At 42.4% G+C, this 18,187-nt stretch overlaps 1 protein-coding gene across 1 annotated transcript; it reads right to left on the minus strand.

Moving 5' to 3' along the window:
• Nucleotides 1-1,717: 1,717 nt before the first annotated feature.
• On the minus strand, nucleotides 1,718-17,953 carry KCNG4 (potassium voltage-gated channel modifier subfamily G member 4). The gene is given in 4 exon segments (XM_015874161.2): nucleotides 1,718-3,243; nucleotides 15,944-16,268; nucleotides 16,270-16,693; nucleotides 17,544-17,953. Coding segments are annotated over 3 exon segments (1,485 nt in total). The 5' UTR covers nucleotides 16,644-16,693; nucleotides 17,544-17,953; the 3' UTR covers nucleotides 1,718-2,457.
• Between the last annotated feature and the right edge of the window lie 234 nt (nucleotides 17,954-18,187).

Genomic DNA, 18,187 nt, shown 5'->3' on the forward strand with positions numbered 1-18,187 from the left:
ATTTGTTTCTCAGTTCAATTACACAGGAACTAAATGTTCCCCTCGACATATTTTTCCCCTCCCTAATAACGCAATGAATCATGAAGGATATTTGCTATGAAAGCTGCTTCTGGCCTGGCCCATCTATCGTGTGAAATTCAGTTACACGTGGAAATGTATGGCATGATGCTGATTGTGGCCAAAATACCAATACTTTACTGTTAAACATGGGTGATTTTCTTCTTCTTTTTTCTTTTCTTTGAAGATTTGGGGTGCTGTGATTTTGGAGACATAATTACCCCCACAAGCCATCATAGAACATCTTGGACACTAGGGTGGTAGCAGCACTTGGGCAATAAAAGTCCCTGTATTTTTCCAGCTATCTGTGTGCTGAGAGAAATGTGGCTGGGTTAACTCTCTGTGGGACCGTGTTGAACTGACTCCTGAACTAGCAAGAAAACTGTTAATTAAGAAAAGTAAATCAATTGTATTACCTAACTGCTTGTATTTCCAAAGAGCGTGTCGGTGCTTCAGGGGATAAATGTCTTTCCAGGATGCAGCTGTTCTGCAGCAGGGTATGCAATTCTCACAGCGATCACTGAGCAGTAACAAGCACTGCCTTAGACGTGGGCTGTGATGGGCATTGTGGCAGTGTGCAATGGCTGTTCCTGAGGAGCTGGATCAATGGTAAAGAAATACAGAATCAAATGCAGGTGGCATCACATACACAGGGCCCTGGAGAGGTCTGGCTCATGGTACACATCTGGGGAGGAGTTGGTCTGATTTATTATCTGAGTAGTCCTGCTATAGAGAATTGCTGGCAAAAATGGACGTTAAACAAGAAAAAAATAAATCAGATGGATTTATGCATGAAACGGGAGCTCCCCAGTGTGTGGCAAATACAAATTCCTGTCGTCTAGCATTAACTTGCTCCAGTTGTACTGGAACATCCCATCCATGATGTGCTGGAGTTTCTCTGCTTTAGATCAGAGTCGACAGCAGGATAAACCCAGGAGATTATTGAGGCACGTGATCTGAACTGTGCCAACAACTGTGTTTTTCTGTACTTAAGCTAGAAAGCACATTGAGGGGAGCCTCTAAAAACTGAAGCTGCCTAATGCCTCCATGAAGTTGCATAACTGCTGCTGACTGTGTGTGTCTGCGTGGGACACTGGTCACAGTGACTGCAGGATCCCCTGGGCTCTGACCTGCTCTGCCTGAGAATGGCACGGGCTGAAAATGGAACCAAAGAGTCACTTTGTGGAGCCTCGCTTCACAACCATGTCATGGGACTGTGGTAGGATTTAAGAAACGGAAAAATAAAAGCTGAAAATCAGATGGAAACATTAATTTAGGCCTTGATTTATCTCGGTACTTAAATACATGCCTCATGTCCGTTGAGTTAAAGCTCTGTATGTAGCAGCAGGACTGCCTACAAACCAAGGACCCGTGAGCTGATGTTTGTGCAGACTTGACCTTGTCTTGGTGGAAGTTTCCACTAACATCATTCACAGCATCTAAAAGGTTGAATTATGAAAGATCATCTGGAATATCATATATTTTTGAGGGACATCTCCCATTTGCTTTAGGAAATCACTCCCACTGCCTTTAACAATCATCCCTCTCATTTTTTGCCATTTATACCTTTGAATACTTCTAAGCTGTCGTTTTATTTTCAATAACATTTTTTTCTCAAAGACCCATCAGCATTCAACAACAACAACAACAAAACACCATCTCACGTCTTCAGTAAGATTTTTTTATTATTTTTTTAAATAAGTATATGAAAAAAGTTTGAAAAGTTCTCCTGTCTAGTATGAAATGTTTACAGTTCTCAGACTGCAACTGCATTCCAAGCAAATTCTCTTGCAAACATGATGTATCTCACAACAGCAGTGCAATTTGTTGTGTAGAGACAGGTCATCTGACTACAGGCAAACTTGTAATGCTTTTCACATACAGTGCTTCTATTTTAGCTTGTTAGTGGCTTCAGATACAGAACTCTGATTCAGATATAGAACTCTGTGTGCCTGGGTGATGAGCATTGTATAAATAGCACAGGTGTGTAACCCTGAAAAAATCCTTCCTAATGCTTGGCTCAAGGTGTTGCAAAGAACGTTGGAAACTCAAAGGCAAATAAAATAGCAAGTGCTTTTGTGCCAACAGAAGCTGTTTAGTTTGCTCTGCATTCAGTATTAGGTATTCAGCAAGATATTAACTGGCAGAGACAAAGCTGAATCTTATCATTAGTCCTGTCGAATAATGAATATTTATTACTGAATAAACTTTTGACTTTTGACATTCTCAACCCTCCACCTCCGTAGTGATGTGCTGGAGCCAGCTGCATTGGCTTGTGCTGCTTTGCTGCACCTATCCTGGCAGAGAAAAATAGCGGCGTAACGTATTTTGTTGCTTTGCTTTGTGTGTTATGTTGACATACATCTGTATCCTATTCTTGGGAGTGTTGCAGAGCGAGGCTTAGTTCCCTGTGTAAATGTATTTGATGGGTGATGCTGGCTCCTCCAGGATCAAGCTGTCTGTCTCATTGAAGGTGTCACTTTCACCGGAGTGATTGGCATTTTTAACTCTGTTCAGCCGAGACTGCAGTCGTTCGTGTTCCTTCCTCAGCTCCGAGTAGGAATGGGAGAAAGTGTGGAATATCGATGTTGCAGGAAAGGACATGATGAGAATGCCACTGAGGATGCTGCTCAGAGCCACCATCTGGCCTGGGACGCTCCGTGGCACCATGTCTCCGTACCCCACAGTGGTCATGGAGATGATAGCCCACCAGTAGGAGGCAGGTATGCTGGTGAATTCAAGCACCTTGCCGGATTCATTCTCAGCAAGATAGACCAAAGGAGAAAACAGAGTGACAGCCACACATAAGAAGAGTAAAAGCAGGCCGAATTCTCGCGTGCACCTTCGAACAGTGAGGCCCAAGGTCTGCAAGCCCAAGGAGTGCCGGGCAAGGCGCATGACATACAAGATCCTCAAGGCACGTAAAACACGTAGCACCAACCCAACCTTCTCCAAATAAGTGTTGCTGCTTGGCCTGTCATCCGTTTCACTCGAGTCATCCTCTGCCAAGATGAGGGAAACATAATAGGGTGAAATAGCCAAGAAATCAATGATGTTTAGGGGCCCTTTGAAGAACTGACACTTGCTCCTTGCTTGAATGAATCGGAGGCAGAACTCCAGAGAAAACCAAGCCACACAGATGGTCTCTATGACGAAGATGTAATAGCACTTCTGGGAACACTCACCCTGACACACACACACAAAAAAAAGGAGAATTAAATAAACGAACAGTCTGCAAACCAGCATACAAAAACATCAGAGGAGCAGAAATGCTCCACAGCTCAAGTCACCAGTATCAGAAATAACCAAATCCCAGCTAGCAGGTAGCTGTCTTTCAATGGCACATAGGGGGTATTAAGCACACGAAATGTCTAGATGAACAGATGTACTACCTGCTTGTTTTATTTGCTTCTTCCAAATGAATGAAGCTCTTCTGAGAGTCTGAGAAAGGCTCAGCTCTCCCTAAAGTCTGCATGCACAGCCTTAACTTCCAAATCAGTCCCGCTTGCAGCTCTCAAAACACGTATTTTTGAACTTGACTGATTTATAAGTCTGCACCAAAATTAGTGTGTCTTCAAAAGAAAGATTAATGTCTGAATGGCTGCACACTTCTGGTGCTGTTTAACGCGTGGTGCTTTTGCAAATGTTACGTACTCTGGTGCAATTAAAAGTGGCTCAGAGTTATTCATTAAGTCATTTGGATCCTTGGCTCAGTTACACCGTATACAAATCATGTTTCTTTCTATGTGAACAAATATTTTATAGCTGCAGTCCCAAAGAAAATAAATACCCCTCCAGTAGGCAGAACTTGCCTTGAGGAATCCTCTCCCTGTGTTGATCCCCCATGCTGTAAGCAGAACTTTCCTTATGTTTGTTATCAGAGGAATTGCTTTAGTTTGCTTCCTCAGAATCCCTTTTTTTTATTATTATTTGTATTATTTTTTAAATTTTCCTGAGCTTAAAAAGTGGAATTGCATTTGGTCCATTGCCGTGAAATGAGGAGGAAAATGTAAATTAATTCCTGATTATTTTGGTAAACAAGAGAATACAGGAGCAGTTCCTGATACAGTATTATCCATTCTCAGCCACATTTCACAAGCAGTATTGATTAAAAGCTCTGCGGGAAACACATACCCCTATTACTAATTAAACTTGTCCCAGTGTTCAGTTACACTCTGCATTACAATGTGATGTTTTTTGAGAGCGTCCCTTTGCATTGAATTACAGCTCTTCTTGGGAGGGAGCAGCTCACTTTGTTCAGGAATTGTTTATATCCCGTGGCTCTGCCATTCTCAGGTGTTAGGATCAATGGCTGAGACTCCTCAAAGAAAACTGTAATGCATCCTGTATGTTATTATCATTATTTTACCTGGTGTAGCCTTCAGAACAGCGTAGCTCTGTAGCACTCTGTGGGGATCTCTATCTTTCTGCACCGTAGAATGTCAAAATCATAATTTTTTCACTTAAAATTAATCTCAGAGACTCAGTCCTGCTACAGTTATGAGTAGGTGATGAGGTTACAGCCCTATTTGAAGCCACTGCCCTGACAGAGCCTGGAGTGCTGCAGTGTTCACAGAGCTGCTGACTTGGCTTGATAAAATTGCCTGTGATCAGCAGTTGTTATGAGGTTCTCACTTTGTCTCAGCTCTCAGTTGTTCATACAGCGCAGCCTGGACTCTGCACACACCCACCTCTGGTCACACTACTGAATTATTCATCGTTACCATCAAGATTTATTTTACCTTTTGTTAACTGAGCTGAATTTCCACTAGATCTGCTACTTACCCACCTTTACACATCTACAGTGATGCTGCTTGCAGATCATTGTGTAGTTTACCCTATTCCTTCCTACGAAAATGCAAGAAAAAAAAATGGTTTGCTGGGAATTTTAACTGTTAAGGTCTAGGACTAAATCTAGACCTGAACTAAATGTGCAGTGTCACAGTGCGGCATGGTAAGAGCTGGTTAGGAGCTTTATTCTCTCCATTCTCCTTATTTATGTATAGAGAAAGCAATTTGTGCAATCAGCTTCCCAAAGGCATGTTTGTGTTTCATCAGAACATCCTTGAAAGCCAACTTTTCAAGAACGTTACTGTGCATTTTATTTCCCTTTTGTGCACAGTTGTGGATGTAAAGGATGGTGAGTTCTCCCCTGTTAGCACACTTTGTCTTTTTTATATACTTTGCAGAAGACACTTGAGAAATATATTTGTACAAGTATATGATTCAAATCAGTCTATCGGTCTCTTTTTCTGCTGAGGAAAGTTCCAGTATCACAGTGTCTGACACTGACTAATGCAGTGAATTCCTGGCTTCATGGTTTTTTGGTTGCTTTGTTTTTTTGTTGTTTGGAAGATGGAAAAAGAAAGATGTTTGCTTCAGACATGCCAACATGGTGCGAAGGCACCCTGAAAAACCAACCCTGTTTATTTCAGAGGGAACTGGTTTATCCGTGCAGTACAGTAGTTCTATGTGGAGGTAACTAACTCAAACACTAGAAATAACACAGCTGGGCACCAGCCACCAGCACAATTTCACTCCGTTACATAGTGTAGCAATACCATTAGTTAGTCAAACTGTATACAGCACCTGACACTAAAGTTTCACACCTCAGCCTCTCTATTGTCTGGAAGGAGAGTGAAGACTCAGGGTCTGCAGGATTTGATGACAACAAACCCACTGATGTGACAATGGGAGATAAATTTTATGCATTGTACTTGTACGAGAATGTTTTACATATTAGGAATACCTGTATTTAATTTGTAATATGTGTGAGACAGTTTATATGGAACATCCCTCTCTAACACCAGGCACTTTGAAGATTCTTGATTCTTCTTAATATCCCATTCAGAAGTAGCAAATATTGGGGCAGTAAGAGGGGAAGATATACTGAATACCAAGGCCAGTTTCTGTTTCTCCAGTATTTTGGATTATTTCAGACCTCAAAGTGCTCTGTGTTCCATTTTGTTGTCCAAAGAGCTGATGGAATAACACAGTGACTTCAGCTACCATATTCTTTCCAAAACACAGGTACCTGTGTGTCAGTGGTATTTCTCTCATGTGCTGCTGTTACCAGCTTCCCTTTGGAAGTTAACTCCTTCCAGTGAACTGTCAACTTGCAGGCCAAATATTCTGATCTGTGAGAGGTGTTTTATTATTTTCATATCAAATTTACCACTGATTTCTTTCTTCTTGTGTATCACAGTGTAGTAGAACTTATAAAAGCTCCAGACCAATGCAGCACTGATCATGAGTGTGGGGGAAAGATGAGCTTTTATTTATAACAGGACACAAAATAGCTTTGGGGTGGGATTTTTCAGCTAAACCTGAGATGCTTTGCACTATTTTAGCATCAGCCAGCACTGACCATCATGGAGTCTGATGGGAGATCAGTTAGAACAGAGCAAGCAGTCAGTGAGTATCCAGTGCTACATACATCCTGCAGATTTACTTTGGAGCAATGCAAGAATTTATCAGGATTTATGGAACTTGTCTCCAGCTGAAACTCTACAACATATGGCATGAGCGTAATAAAAAGAGTGCCTGGTATTGATTATACGTATGAAAAGAACATTAAGTTCAGCAATGAAGGACACAATGATTTGTATGTAACAAGCTATATACCGAGCCCGATGGCTGAAATATTGAATGATTTCTTAGATTTATAAACCAGCTCAAATAGGTAAAGTGGCCATTTCAAAGTTCCGTAGCACCCGTGATAATAAGCAATTCATAGTTCCTTTTCATTATTGCTTTCTGCTGTATAAGGTAATGGTTCATTTTCTGGGCTCTATTATGTACTGGGATGTTTATAATACTACAGTGGAAACACTCATTTTAGGATGCTTTTATTAAAGCCTCTTTAGATGTGGGGGAAAAGAAGGCTGATAAGAAAAAGTAAGAATAGTTGAGCAGAGTCCCATTAGCCCAGTGCCCATCCTGACAGCCTGAGAAACAAAAGCTTAAGCAAAATGGATCTCTGTAGGAACAGTGAGAAGAAAGTAGTATTACTCATAGTAGAAAACATTGGAGTTCCAGAAAGCTTTACTGCAGCTTTCATGCAGCACCTTCTTTTGATAGGATCAGAGGTTCAAGAATTCAGCACCCTCTGATGCCAGGGTGATGCATGGCATCTAAATTTTAGTTGCACAGGTGAGTTTACAGGACTGAAATTTATTCCCCAGCTGTGAACTCAAGTTAAATGAGCTTGAGATATGTGCCACTCACTAGATAAGATAAATAATATGAATTTCCAGCCAAGTGCCCTATTAGTTGACCAGGAAACATTAGTTACAGCATAATGGCATCTAGGATAGTAAATAAAACCAGATCTCAAAATTATGCAGCACTATCATATTTTACAACAGATGTAAATCTCATCTTGTGAAAATAATGTCTGTACATGCACCAATAATGGTAGCAATGCCCAGGCAGAGTGAAGCAGAACCTCCCTTGTGGAATAAATACCTCGTCCATCCACCTTGGTTTTCAGATGCATTGTACTTGGTTGCACTTTATAGACAAGAAAATAAAAAGTTATTATTATAAACTCATTTATATATAACTAGATGAGAGCACCAGGGAGCTGTTCTCATGCCCTCAGGACCTGCTCTGCACTGGCCATTTCTGACCCACTTGGTTGCAATCTGAAGCGTTTTATAATTAAAATATACTGGGGAAAATCTGTTCTGAATCATGACTTGATCGGCCAATTAATTTCCTTCCTCTGAAGATTTACCTCAGTACCTTCTGAAGTGGATGTCTGCCCTTTAACCCACTGTAAGGTACTTCTAAATAAATGCTGAAGCAAACACAAAACAGTGGGAATGTGTATTTTGGACACTGTACACTGCGGTACCATCTCATAAAATAGTCTGAGGTTTCTGAACATCTGAACCCAAGTCTGGCATGTTGGCCACTTCAAGCTGTGCTGCACACTGCCGGGAAGGATTTCAGGCTTTGACTGTGGTCTCCTAACCAGTATTGGTTGGAACAGATCCATTCTTTGTAATCCTCTGTAGAGCACCATGGAAATGAATGGCACTATGTTGATGGTGAGGTAATGGCTGATGGCTAACCAGGTTCAGGTTTCTGAATAGTGAAGTTATTACCCAGCTGCTCTGTACTGTGGCCATGGATACCAACTTTCTGCCCTTCCTGTGGATGACTCTCAGTGGAAGTCCATTGGCAGCATCCTGAGCCTGTTTTCCATAGTGTGTAATTTGGGATTTCACACAGTATATAAAAGAGTGGTGCCTGAGATTTAGAAGAGGCAAACCTGCAGCATTGCTTATGATCTTTCTGTGCTTGCCTGTTAATGAAGTTAATGATGATGTTAGTGATTTTATGTGTTTCTTGTCTCACATCATCCATTTCCTAGTTAACTGGCTGAAGTTGCACCAGCACTTGTAAAGCACATTGCCAATAAGCACTGCTAGATCAGTCTATGGATTATTTCAGAATCACATCATCCCTGCAGGGAGTAATACCTTCAAAACTTCATATAGGAAATCACTATCTACATCAGCAGTGTGTAGAAGTGTGGGTTATACAGCATACTTCTGAGAAAGGCAAGTAACTTTACTTATGAAGCTCGGCTGATAAAAGTCCTTGAGCTGAGTTAGGAGTCACGACTGAATCACTGCATGCAAATGTTGTTCTTTGTGGGGTTCTCTTATGGAAAGCAGCTGGCTTATCATCGTAAAACAAATGAGCAATGGACAGCAAGGCTCTGAACCTCTTCCCAGTTAGATCCATCCTAATGCAGCACTGATTGCGTCTGAGTGAAGGCAGTTTTGCTGTTCAGTCATCCAGAAAACATTAAACAGTGACTCAAAATGGAGCAGGAAAGGAGCTCAGTAAAGCAATATATTTGACTCTTCTAATTCAGACTCCTAGTGGAGCCTGAAAATTGTCCTTAAATACTGGTAGGCAGGACCTGGTCCTGCTTAATACTATGTATTTGAAGGACAAGCTGCCAGAACATCATCTTTCACACCAGGAATGCTGGCAGCTTTACTGATGCAAGGTCACAGTCCACATCTACTAAACTTAGCCTGGTGTGTCCAAATGTTATTTACTGCATTCAGATACAGCCAGTTAGCACTCAGATCCTTCTGTCTGATCCACATGCTGTATTGTGTACAGTGGCCAACGTCCACTAAAATGGCAGCAGATGGAACAGGCTACTAGGCTGCCTTCTGTGTGCAGCTGACAGCTACCCGTGCTTAGCAGAGAGGCTCCATCCCAGCCATACAGCTCCTGGGGCTGCCCACACAGCACATGAAGAGCAAAACAGCCCTGAACGTGGAGGATTTAGAAGAAAAAACTCACAGGAATTTTCCTCTCTAAACTCAAGGTTGACTTAATTCCTGAGCACGGTGCTGTCTTCCAGCCTTCTGCACTTCTCAAGGTTACAGATGGGCACTGCATCCTCATCTGTGTCCCCAGAGAATGCCCTCTATGTGAAAAAATGCAAGCTAATGTGGTAGTGAAAAAGCAAGCTTCAGTTCTTGCTATTGCCTGCCCCTGGACTCAAGAGTGAGTCTACAAGTCTGGAGAGTGGTTAAGGTGGAGCAGAACACACCTTTGTGTAGATCTTTGTGTAGGTGAGACACTGAGTTGTCTCCCAGGTGTTCTTATCCCACCCTGCAGCATTTTTCCCATTTCTTTTGGCACTAAAATGATCATTCAGTTAGTCAGTCTTGTACCAGTCTGTGTTCCCTGCGTACCTGGAGCCGTGGGATCCAGCTGCAGTGCTGCAGGTACTGCTGAATCACCGCGACCGCATTGCTGCTATGATTTGAATAATTAAACTCTGTGCTGCTGAATCAAATGATGGTCAGGGAGAACTTGAAAACCCCGTGTGATGGATCACTCCAGTACTGGGATTTGTAGTTAGAGACAGATGCAATAAAATCAAAAGGTTTACTGCCTGCTGAGAGAGAGACTGTAACCTGATTTACAGGATGATAAGCTGGTTAAAGGAGTGCTGTGTATTCTGATCACAGAACAATTTTCCACTTACTTTGCTTTATGAGTAAGAAACTTGGACTTATGAAAACAATTACTAAACCTAGTACATTTGAGGAGACTAAACTATTAGTGGGATTATATGAATGTGGACATTACAGAGAATGCAGGGAAGGGGAACTCATCCCTGTACCCAGCACAGGTTATCACATCAGGGGAGTAAATGTAACTAAAATAAAGGATTTCAATTAACTTTTATGCTTGTGTTCTTTATTCTGCAAATATTGTAAGAGTCAAACCGAAGCATTTCAATCTGATTGGTGAGCCCAGACCATTTTATTAGGAGAGAGATGTGGAGGCATTATCTTTTTTTTTTTTTTTCCTATTAGGAAATGTAACAGACTTCATTTTGTAACGGTGAGGAACAGTACAGTCAGAATGACAAGGTATCTGCATGGGACTTAGGGGAAAGACTCAATTTCCAGTTTTACTTCTGGTGAAAGCTTTAGCCTTATTTCTTTTCCTTCTCTGCTTCTTTCCTTACTGCATTGGAAGTTCTTTGCAGCAGAGGCTGCCTGTACTTGCGTACAGGCACTGAACCTGTTATAAGGACAAATACTGGTGCTGACAGGAGGAGCTGACACTGCAGGAATAGGCACAACATATGCAGGTCACAGCTCTGGTGCTGTGAAATTAATGATTAGACCTGCTCAAACATCTCCAGAACTAAAAGACCAGATTCTGATTTTGACTGTTGCAGCAACAGAAACTTCTATAGAACGTACAGATTTACACTTGGGCTGTCCCACATTGCATTTGAGTGATGGCCCACTGCAGAGCAGCTGGAACAGCTGGGTGTCCCCCCAGCATAGCGTGCAAGCTGGGAGTCCCATGGCTGTTGGGATACAGCCAAAGCTGGGTGAACATAAGGCAAACTAATGGTGTCAGACTGTGCCTTCTAAACATTGGACCTTGAACTGGCAGAGCTGGCTTTTAAAAAACATTTATTCACTGAAATAGAGTGTAAAGAGTTTCTAAAGCAAATCATTCTGTGTGGCAGTGAGGGTGTCTTGATACAGGTGATCAGTAGCATCCACCCCACGGATGCCCATTGGTTGCATAGAGCAGGGCTTCAGCAAGGTAAGCATCACTAATGGGGTACATATTAAGTTCAATGCTCTATTTTGTCCCTGCATATGTTTCTGTGCTGTGAGCAGAAGGGATGAGTTTGTACACCTCTACATGACATTGTCTGTAAGTACTGTTATCTTCTCCAGTCAATCCCAAGTCATTCAAGTTTTCCTTTAATAAATACTCTAAAGAGATCTAATTTTATCTGCATGTTATGGGCAGGATTGGTGCATTATGCTGTAATGTCATCACAATGGATTTAATAGCATGAATATTGAGGATCTGTCTGGTACCTGTCTATGTTCACATAGTGGACATATCTTCACATTAACAAAAATTCACATGGTTTAACCAGTTAACCAAAGTTTGTGTTCACAGCTCTTTTAGCTGTGGTGCTGGTAACCCTCATGAAGCAGATATCTTGTCTGATTTCCTTTGTCTTCCCAAGGAAATCCTTGCCTTTTCTCCTATAAAGCAATGAAACTGCTTTCACACAAGATGTGTTTCTCAACAGTTTCCCCTGGGGTCCAAGCCAGGTAGGCTATTTTCACAGTGACACAGCATCAGTGATGTCAAACACTGAAAAAAATACATCAGTGCCTCCAGAATAATGGCATAGGATGAAAAACAAACCATAAAATATGGTTCCATTTATTATATATCTGCTCTTCCTTGTTTGCCTGTTTTTCCCTTCTTTTATTTTTTCCCATTTTCTGGATTCTCAGTGTAATCAAAGACTAAACGTGTGCTCGTTTAAAAGGAATTACAGTTCTACATAATCAAATGATCGCAGGAACTGGAACTTTAGAAAATGAATATACTTAGCTCCAAGATAAGATCATTAGGTCTGACAATGCTGGTTGCATCCCATGTCAGTTATGTTTCATTAGGTTATCTGTGCAGTACAGAAAGCACTTACAAGCTTCTCAAGATCAGTTATGAGCAAGCACAAAAATTAGTAGTAATGAAGTCTGACCCCTCACTTATTACTGGAGGACAGAGGATAGATGTTTTCTTCTCTCTTAGCTGCAGCCATAGGACATCACGTAAGTGTGACTCGTTGGCAGCTTCTACACCAGGAGAAAGCTCTGGTTGTGCCAGTGCTGTGGTACAGCTAATGGGAATGGCTGGGTGTTCTTTCTTTTCCTTCACTGACCCTAATTTGCTTGTCTCTCCTGAGGAAACGACCTTGCTGCACCATTTCTGCTGAGTCATTTCTCCAGAGAATGCCAATCTTGGGGACTCACTGAAAGAAATCTCCTCCAAAAGAAAACCCCAAGGGTGCTTTAAAGCATAGTCCTATCCAAGGCCTTCTGAGCTGGTTTTGTCCTGTACTTCACAGGTCTAATGATGTGGATTTTTTCCCTCTGTGCCGAGCAGTGCCTACTTCATTTGCACCTCTTGGATCCTGGCCGTACCTCCTGCATGGGACTGACTTCTGGGGAGACTTTTGCCTTGACTCTAATGAGCTCATCTTAATTCTGTCATTGGTGGATAATTTCTGTAGATGTATCACATTAGCTCTTTTATCCTAAATACACTGTCTGTGATTCAGCTTGGCATTTCTCATGCTGCCAGCAATACCTGTTTGGATCAACAACAGTGAGAGCTCCTCACCCCCAACTATGATTTCTTGTCTACCCCTACATACACATGTGCCTTGATTACTACATTTTGCTGATGGCATATCTGTTTCCTTACTGAAGACACTTTGCTTTCCCTTAAGAATAGACACAAAGCCATAGATAGAGCTGTATGGCTGTTGGGGGATGTGGAATCTTGGTTGTTTTACGCACAGATAGCCTTAAGTTGTACTAACCAGTCTAACCTTAGCACTATGTATGGCACATCCATCTGTTTCATGGTCAGACTCAGACCTGAGGTCACTAGAGCCCCACAGATTTACCCCTTCGACTTTTCCCAAACTTTTCTCCTCCTTTGCTTGGGGCTGTTCCCCTTGGCGGGGATTCACATCACATGACACATAGTACAGAACTATTTGCTCATCTCTCTGTTTTTCCTTCCTATTTCTAACGCCGTTTGAAATATTCCAACAGATGTGCACGGTGTCAGTTCCAATGCCTCGTTCTTTATTTGACTTTGGGCTGTGCTCTGTAAGCCAGCCCCCGCCCTGCGCTACCCACGCGGATGGCTCCATCCCTCCCTCCGGTTGCCAGGGTGATGGGCTTCCCCGGTGCAGATGCTCCTGCTCTGGCTCCTTGCCATCCCTCTCCCAGAGTCCGGAGTTCTCACTTTCCCTTGGATGGTGAGGACTCCTGTTTGCTCTCCTGCCCACTGAGGCAGCTTTTCTTCCTTCTGAGCGAGCCCTGGCTTTGCACCTGCTAAAAGAACGAGTGATTTCACGTGCCTGCAGGGTGGGATCAGCCTCTGAGTGAAATGGAAGTCACCTGGTCTTATTTTTTTTCCTGTTCTTTTTTCTGTTTGAATCTGATCCTCCTTGTGCTGCAACCCAGCCAGTTCTCACCCTCTTGGTGCGGCTGTGATGATTTGAAAAAGGAGCCCCGAGTGGCACAAACGCACCAGAGGTAAAGCCTTTCTTGTTTGTATTTACGTTCCGTTTCCAGTGTTAGTGACATTGGAATACGGATCCTTACAATACCTCTGAGCACCTTTATGCATAGAGCTTTAGCCTGATTTCAGCTCAGAAATGAATAAACCTCCGTATGGGGGCATCTTTAGATTCAGGGGTGGAATTACAGGTTGTTCAGAAACTTAACTGGAGGAGTTTGACTGTTTCTGTCGCTGGGCAAAAGGATATCGTGGAATTTTTAAGTTCAGCCCACAGAACCAAAATCTGAGGTGTTGTGTGCCTGTCCCAGGTTGCTGGTACACAAATCCTCATGCTGGAGTCACTTTCAGAGGTCAGTCAGTAACCAGGTTTGAGTAACAAATCTTTGTGCAGAGCTGCAGTTTCCCTGGGAGTGACTCAGTCACAACTGAGAAGTGGTGTTTTTAATCAGTTAAGCTCTGTGAGTGGTTTGCTTTCCTGTAGCTAAAATGCTCTTTCGAAATCCCAGTAGGAAAATATTAGGTGTTGCAGGCTACAAATGTGGAGATAGATAGAAAAAATTCAGTAGTTCATATGCTTTTCCACAAGGTGTGAGCAATACACCTCACATCCTCCCCTGTGCTTCCTCTGGCATCATTTTAAATGGTTCAAATAACAGGGCTTTCCATACTGTTCTTCTGGGATTCCACAAAGAGGTGCATCATTCTGGTGCTTTAAGAGTAAACTGTGGGATGTTTCCAACTATTTGGACAAATCTGTTCCTTGGACCGAGTTCACCCATCGTGCTTTCCCCTGCACTTTAAGCATTTAAGCTTCTTTCAGTCCAGTCTGCTTGTCTTTAAAGTAATGATATGGATGCAGATCTCTGGGCAGTAGTGTTATCTGTGCTTTATAGAGGATCTATGGAAAGCAGCTATATACCAGACACACTGACAAACCTGAAAATCTTTCCCTTTCTAAAATACAGGTAATTCTTTGTGCTGAGATCTGAAATAACATGTGCTTCCTTTTCATGGCAAGTATTCACCACAGCTTTTTCTGCAGCGGTTGGAAAATGACAATAAAACCCATCAGGCAGCTTCCATTAACAAAGTTGGTACGGAGCACTTCCTAGAGTGGGGCTTGTGATGCTTTTACACCTAACCCTGAGAAGGATGTGCTATCTTTAAAGTGTTTCCTTAGAAGAAGCACTGGAGCAGGGTATCAGTTTTCTCTGCCAAAAGTAATAGCTGTGGAAACTGTGAGAGCACCAGACTTACTGCTGAAAGTTAATGGTCTTCTTATGCAAATACAAGTTAATATTCAGTCCTCAGTTTCATTCAGACATCACATATCATAACATCATCTCGCCGTGACTGTGCTGCCTTGAATTACTGCTTGAGCAATAAAATAGGTACCTATTTTTGCATGGTGCATACCCTAATGTGCTATAAATGTGAGAATGTCTTTATTCATCAATGCAGAATACTTTAGGGAGTGTCTTATCTCACCGGGCAGGGAGTTTATTTTCTCACCACTTTCAGAAGGACAGTTTGCTAATGAAGTGAAGGATTAATTAAACGGATTAGTCAAAGCTATTTGATAAATTTGGGTGTTACTGCATCTGAAAGAACTTTAAACTTCTACTTCCCTCCATTTTATAATTGGAATAACAGATCTTTACAGTGCTGAAATACAGCAGTATTAAAGAAAAGATCCTTCGTGTATGATACGGGCTTGGGCAATTTGCCTTGAATTACTGCAGCTGACCTACTTGAAAAGGGTTTATATATGTGGTTGGAAGTTCAGCTGGTATTTGATATTAGTGCTACATGCTAGAGAAGATATTTCTTGTGCTGTTACTGAGTGGTTGCTTATAACCAAAGAGTAAAATGTGCTGGAAACTCCTCAGTGTGAGCTGGAAACTCTCAGTGTAACAAGTTTATAACTTATGCTAGGAACTGCTTTTTGAGAACAAAACCCAGTGCTGAGTGATAGAGTTCTGTCCAGAAACACTTTCTTTTAGTTTAGCTCACAATTAGTAAATTATTTTGTTAAAATTATTTTTAATTGAACATCCCTTTGAAGCTGACAGAAGCACTTTCAGCTATCACTGCATTTTCTGTTGTAGAAAATTCCATCATTGGGGCAGTTTCGAACCTCATCACTATAGATTTTCTGTATCTGTTGTGTCTTTTTAAGGATGCATGTCTAGCAAAACAGACACATTTCCTTATATTCTACAGTCAGATCAGTTAAAGGGGACTTACTTACCCTGTCTTCTTCGGCTCTTAAATCTGGCATTGTGCTCACGCAAAGGCTTATAGCTGTGGTGGCCACAAAGAGGATGGACAGACAAGCAAAGACTTTGCCTGGGAGTCCCGACTGAGGATTTTCTACCATATCTCTGAGCCTGTTCATAAACTGTCCAAATTTGGTCTTCTCATCCAGGACACACGCTGCTTCTTTGCTCCTCCGGAGCTCCTCTTCTTTCCGTACCTCAGCCAGCTCCTGCAGTTTCTGAAATAGTTTTCGAAAGCAGCAGTTCTCCAGGTTGGATTCCTCAATCCCCCAGTATCTTCGCTGCTGCTGGAAAGCTGACAATCATCCCGAAAGCATTGGGGTTCCTGTCAAAGAAGAACTCATGGGTGTCTTCATCGTAATCATCACACAGCTGAATAATTTCTTCGTAGCTGCTGCAAAACTTAAGTTTGCTCAGTCTGGTCAGGGGAAATTCATCTAAAGTACTCCAAGGTAGCAGGTACTTGATGCCTCCAACATTTATCATAATTTCTGTCTTTAGATCGATTGCAGAGGCTTGATCAGGGTGGTAAATCCTCCTGGCTCTTTGGTAGTGGACCCCTTTGACAGAAGGAGTTTCAACGGAGACAGGAAAGAAATGGCTCAAGGAATTACAAGACGCGTAGCTAATGTTACTATAGTCTTGGTCGCTGCCTCCAGAGAGAATAGGCATCTCTAAGAGTTCTCACTGGGACATCCGAAATGGCATCAGACCAGGGGTATCTGCCAGCCAAAAGATGGGTGAAGAAGGAGAAAACATAGTAGAGGTTACTGCAAGAGAAAGGGTGCTTCAGGCTACTTTCCTGAACCACAAATTTAATGAGTGTGTGTAAGTAAAAGTCACCTCTGTGCCTCCTCCTGGAATCTGCAGCCTGTGAACGCGATTTGCTTTGCAGCCTCATTGGTTGTCTGGCAACACACAGGCACAGAGGAGAGCTAAAGCCTTGTTCATAATTATCACAAAGGGTCGGATGCCTGCAAACCCCAGTGCAAGCAGATCGGTCTCTGCTCTGAAATATCTCGGTCCTTGCTAGATTGTTCATTTTCCAGAGTTGTCGCATGGCTCTCTAATTTCTGTAAACCCTTGAATACACACTAACTTAACTAAGCTGCTAAATAGTTATTAGAGTGGTCAATTACCTGCCATCAGCTGGATGCAAAGTTCTTAATTGCTTTAACTCGAATGCTCAGATTCTAATTCCCGTTTCCTTCACTGCTCGCCTGTTTGCCTGCCTCTCAGAGCCGTGGTAAGGATTAACTAGTACATGTTTGTACAGTGCTTTAAGAGTAAAATGCTTTGTAAATGACAAGTATTCTTACCAGCTCAGTCTCATGTCACTGCAGATTACTGAGAAAATACAAGGAACGTTTGCCCATCCTGTAGAAAACTTTGTTACAAGGACAGAAAGAAAACTACCAGCTCAGGGATAAAAGCAACTGAAAGACACCCCCCTTCCCTTCTTTCTCTCAGGAACGAAGCCCTGTTTATGTTCCTATTCTCCAAAGATACACATGCATTCATTACTCCAAGGCAGCAAAAAAAACCCAAGGAAACTTCCCCCAAGTTACTTACCACTGCGCCTCGGGCTGCAGCCCGCTGCCTGGCTTCCCCGCAGGTGAAGTATGCATGCTGCAAACTGGTCAGCTGAGTTACGATCCAGCAGAAAGACCTGGGGATATTTAATGGTATTGATTACCAAAAAAATAAATAAATAAATTGCTGTAGCACTCTGGAGATCCCAGTCGCTTTTCTCTATCGCTCCTTCTTTCTCTAGGAGGGGAAAATATTCGTACGTGTTCATATATTATATGTTGTACTAATAGATCCTTTGCACAGGAGTCAGTGTCCTAAGTGGCAGCTCCTCTTCTTGGGCTCGTGGAGCTTTGTGGTGAAATTTGCTGAGCGTGAGCTGCAGGATCCTGCCCCCTCCGTCTCTCCTGTTTCCCTTGGGACTGTCAGTGTGGTCCTGGAAGAGGAGGGGAGAGGGAAGGGGGAAGGGCTTAGCAATAATCTCTCCAGCATCCCTCTGTCTGTTCAGCAGGCAGCAGGCAGCAACTGAGTACGAACACGGAGACAGTCTCCGACTAATCAGGTTTGCTAATAAATAAATTCTGGTGAACCTACTTAACAGGGATTAAAATCGTTTTATTAACTTCTGCCATTGTTGTGGTCATCTTGACAATACCAGTCAAACTCCTTAGGAGCAGTTTCAATAT

The sequence above is a fragment of the Coturnix japonica genome, chromosome 11 (assembly GCF_001577835.2).
Source record: "Coturnix japonica isolate 7356 chromosome 11, Coturnix japonica 2.1, whole genome shotgun sequence".
Classification (NCBI taxonomy): Eukaryota; Metazoa; Chordata; class Aves; order Galliformes; family Phasianidae; genus Coturnix; species Coturnix japonica.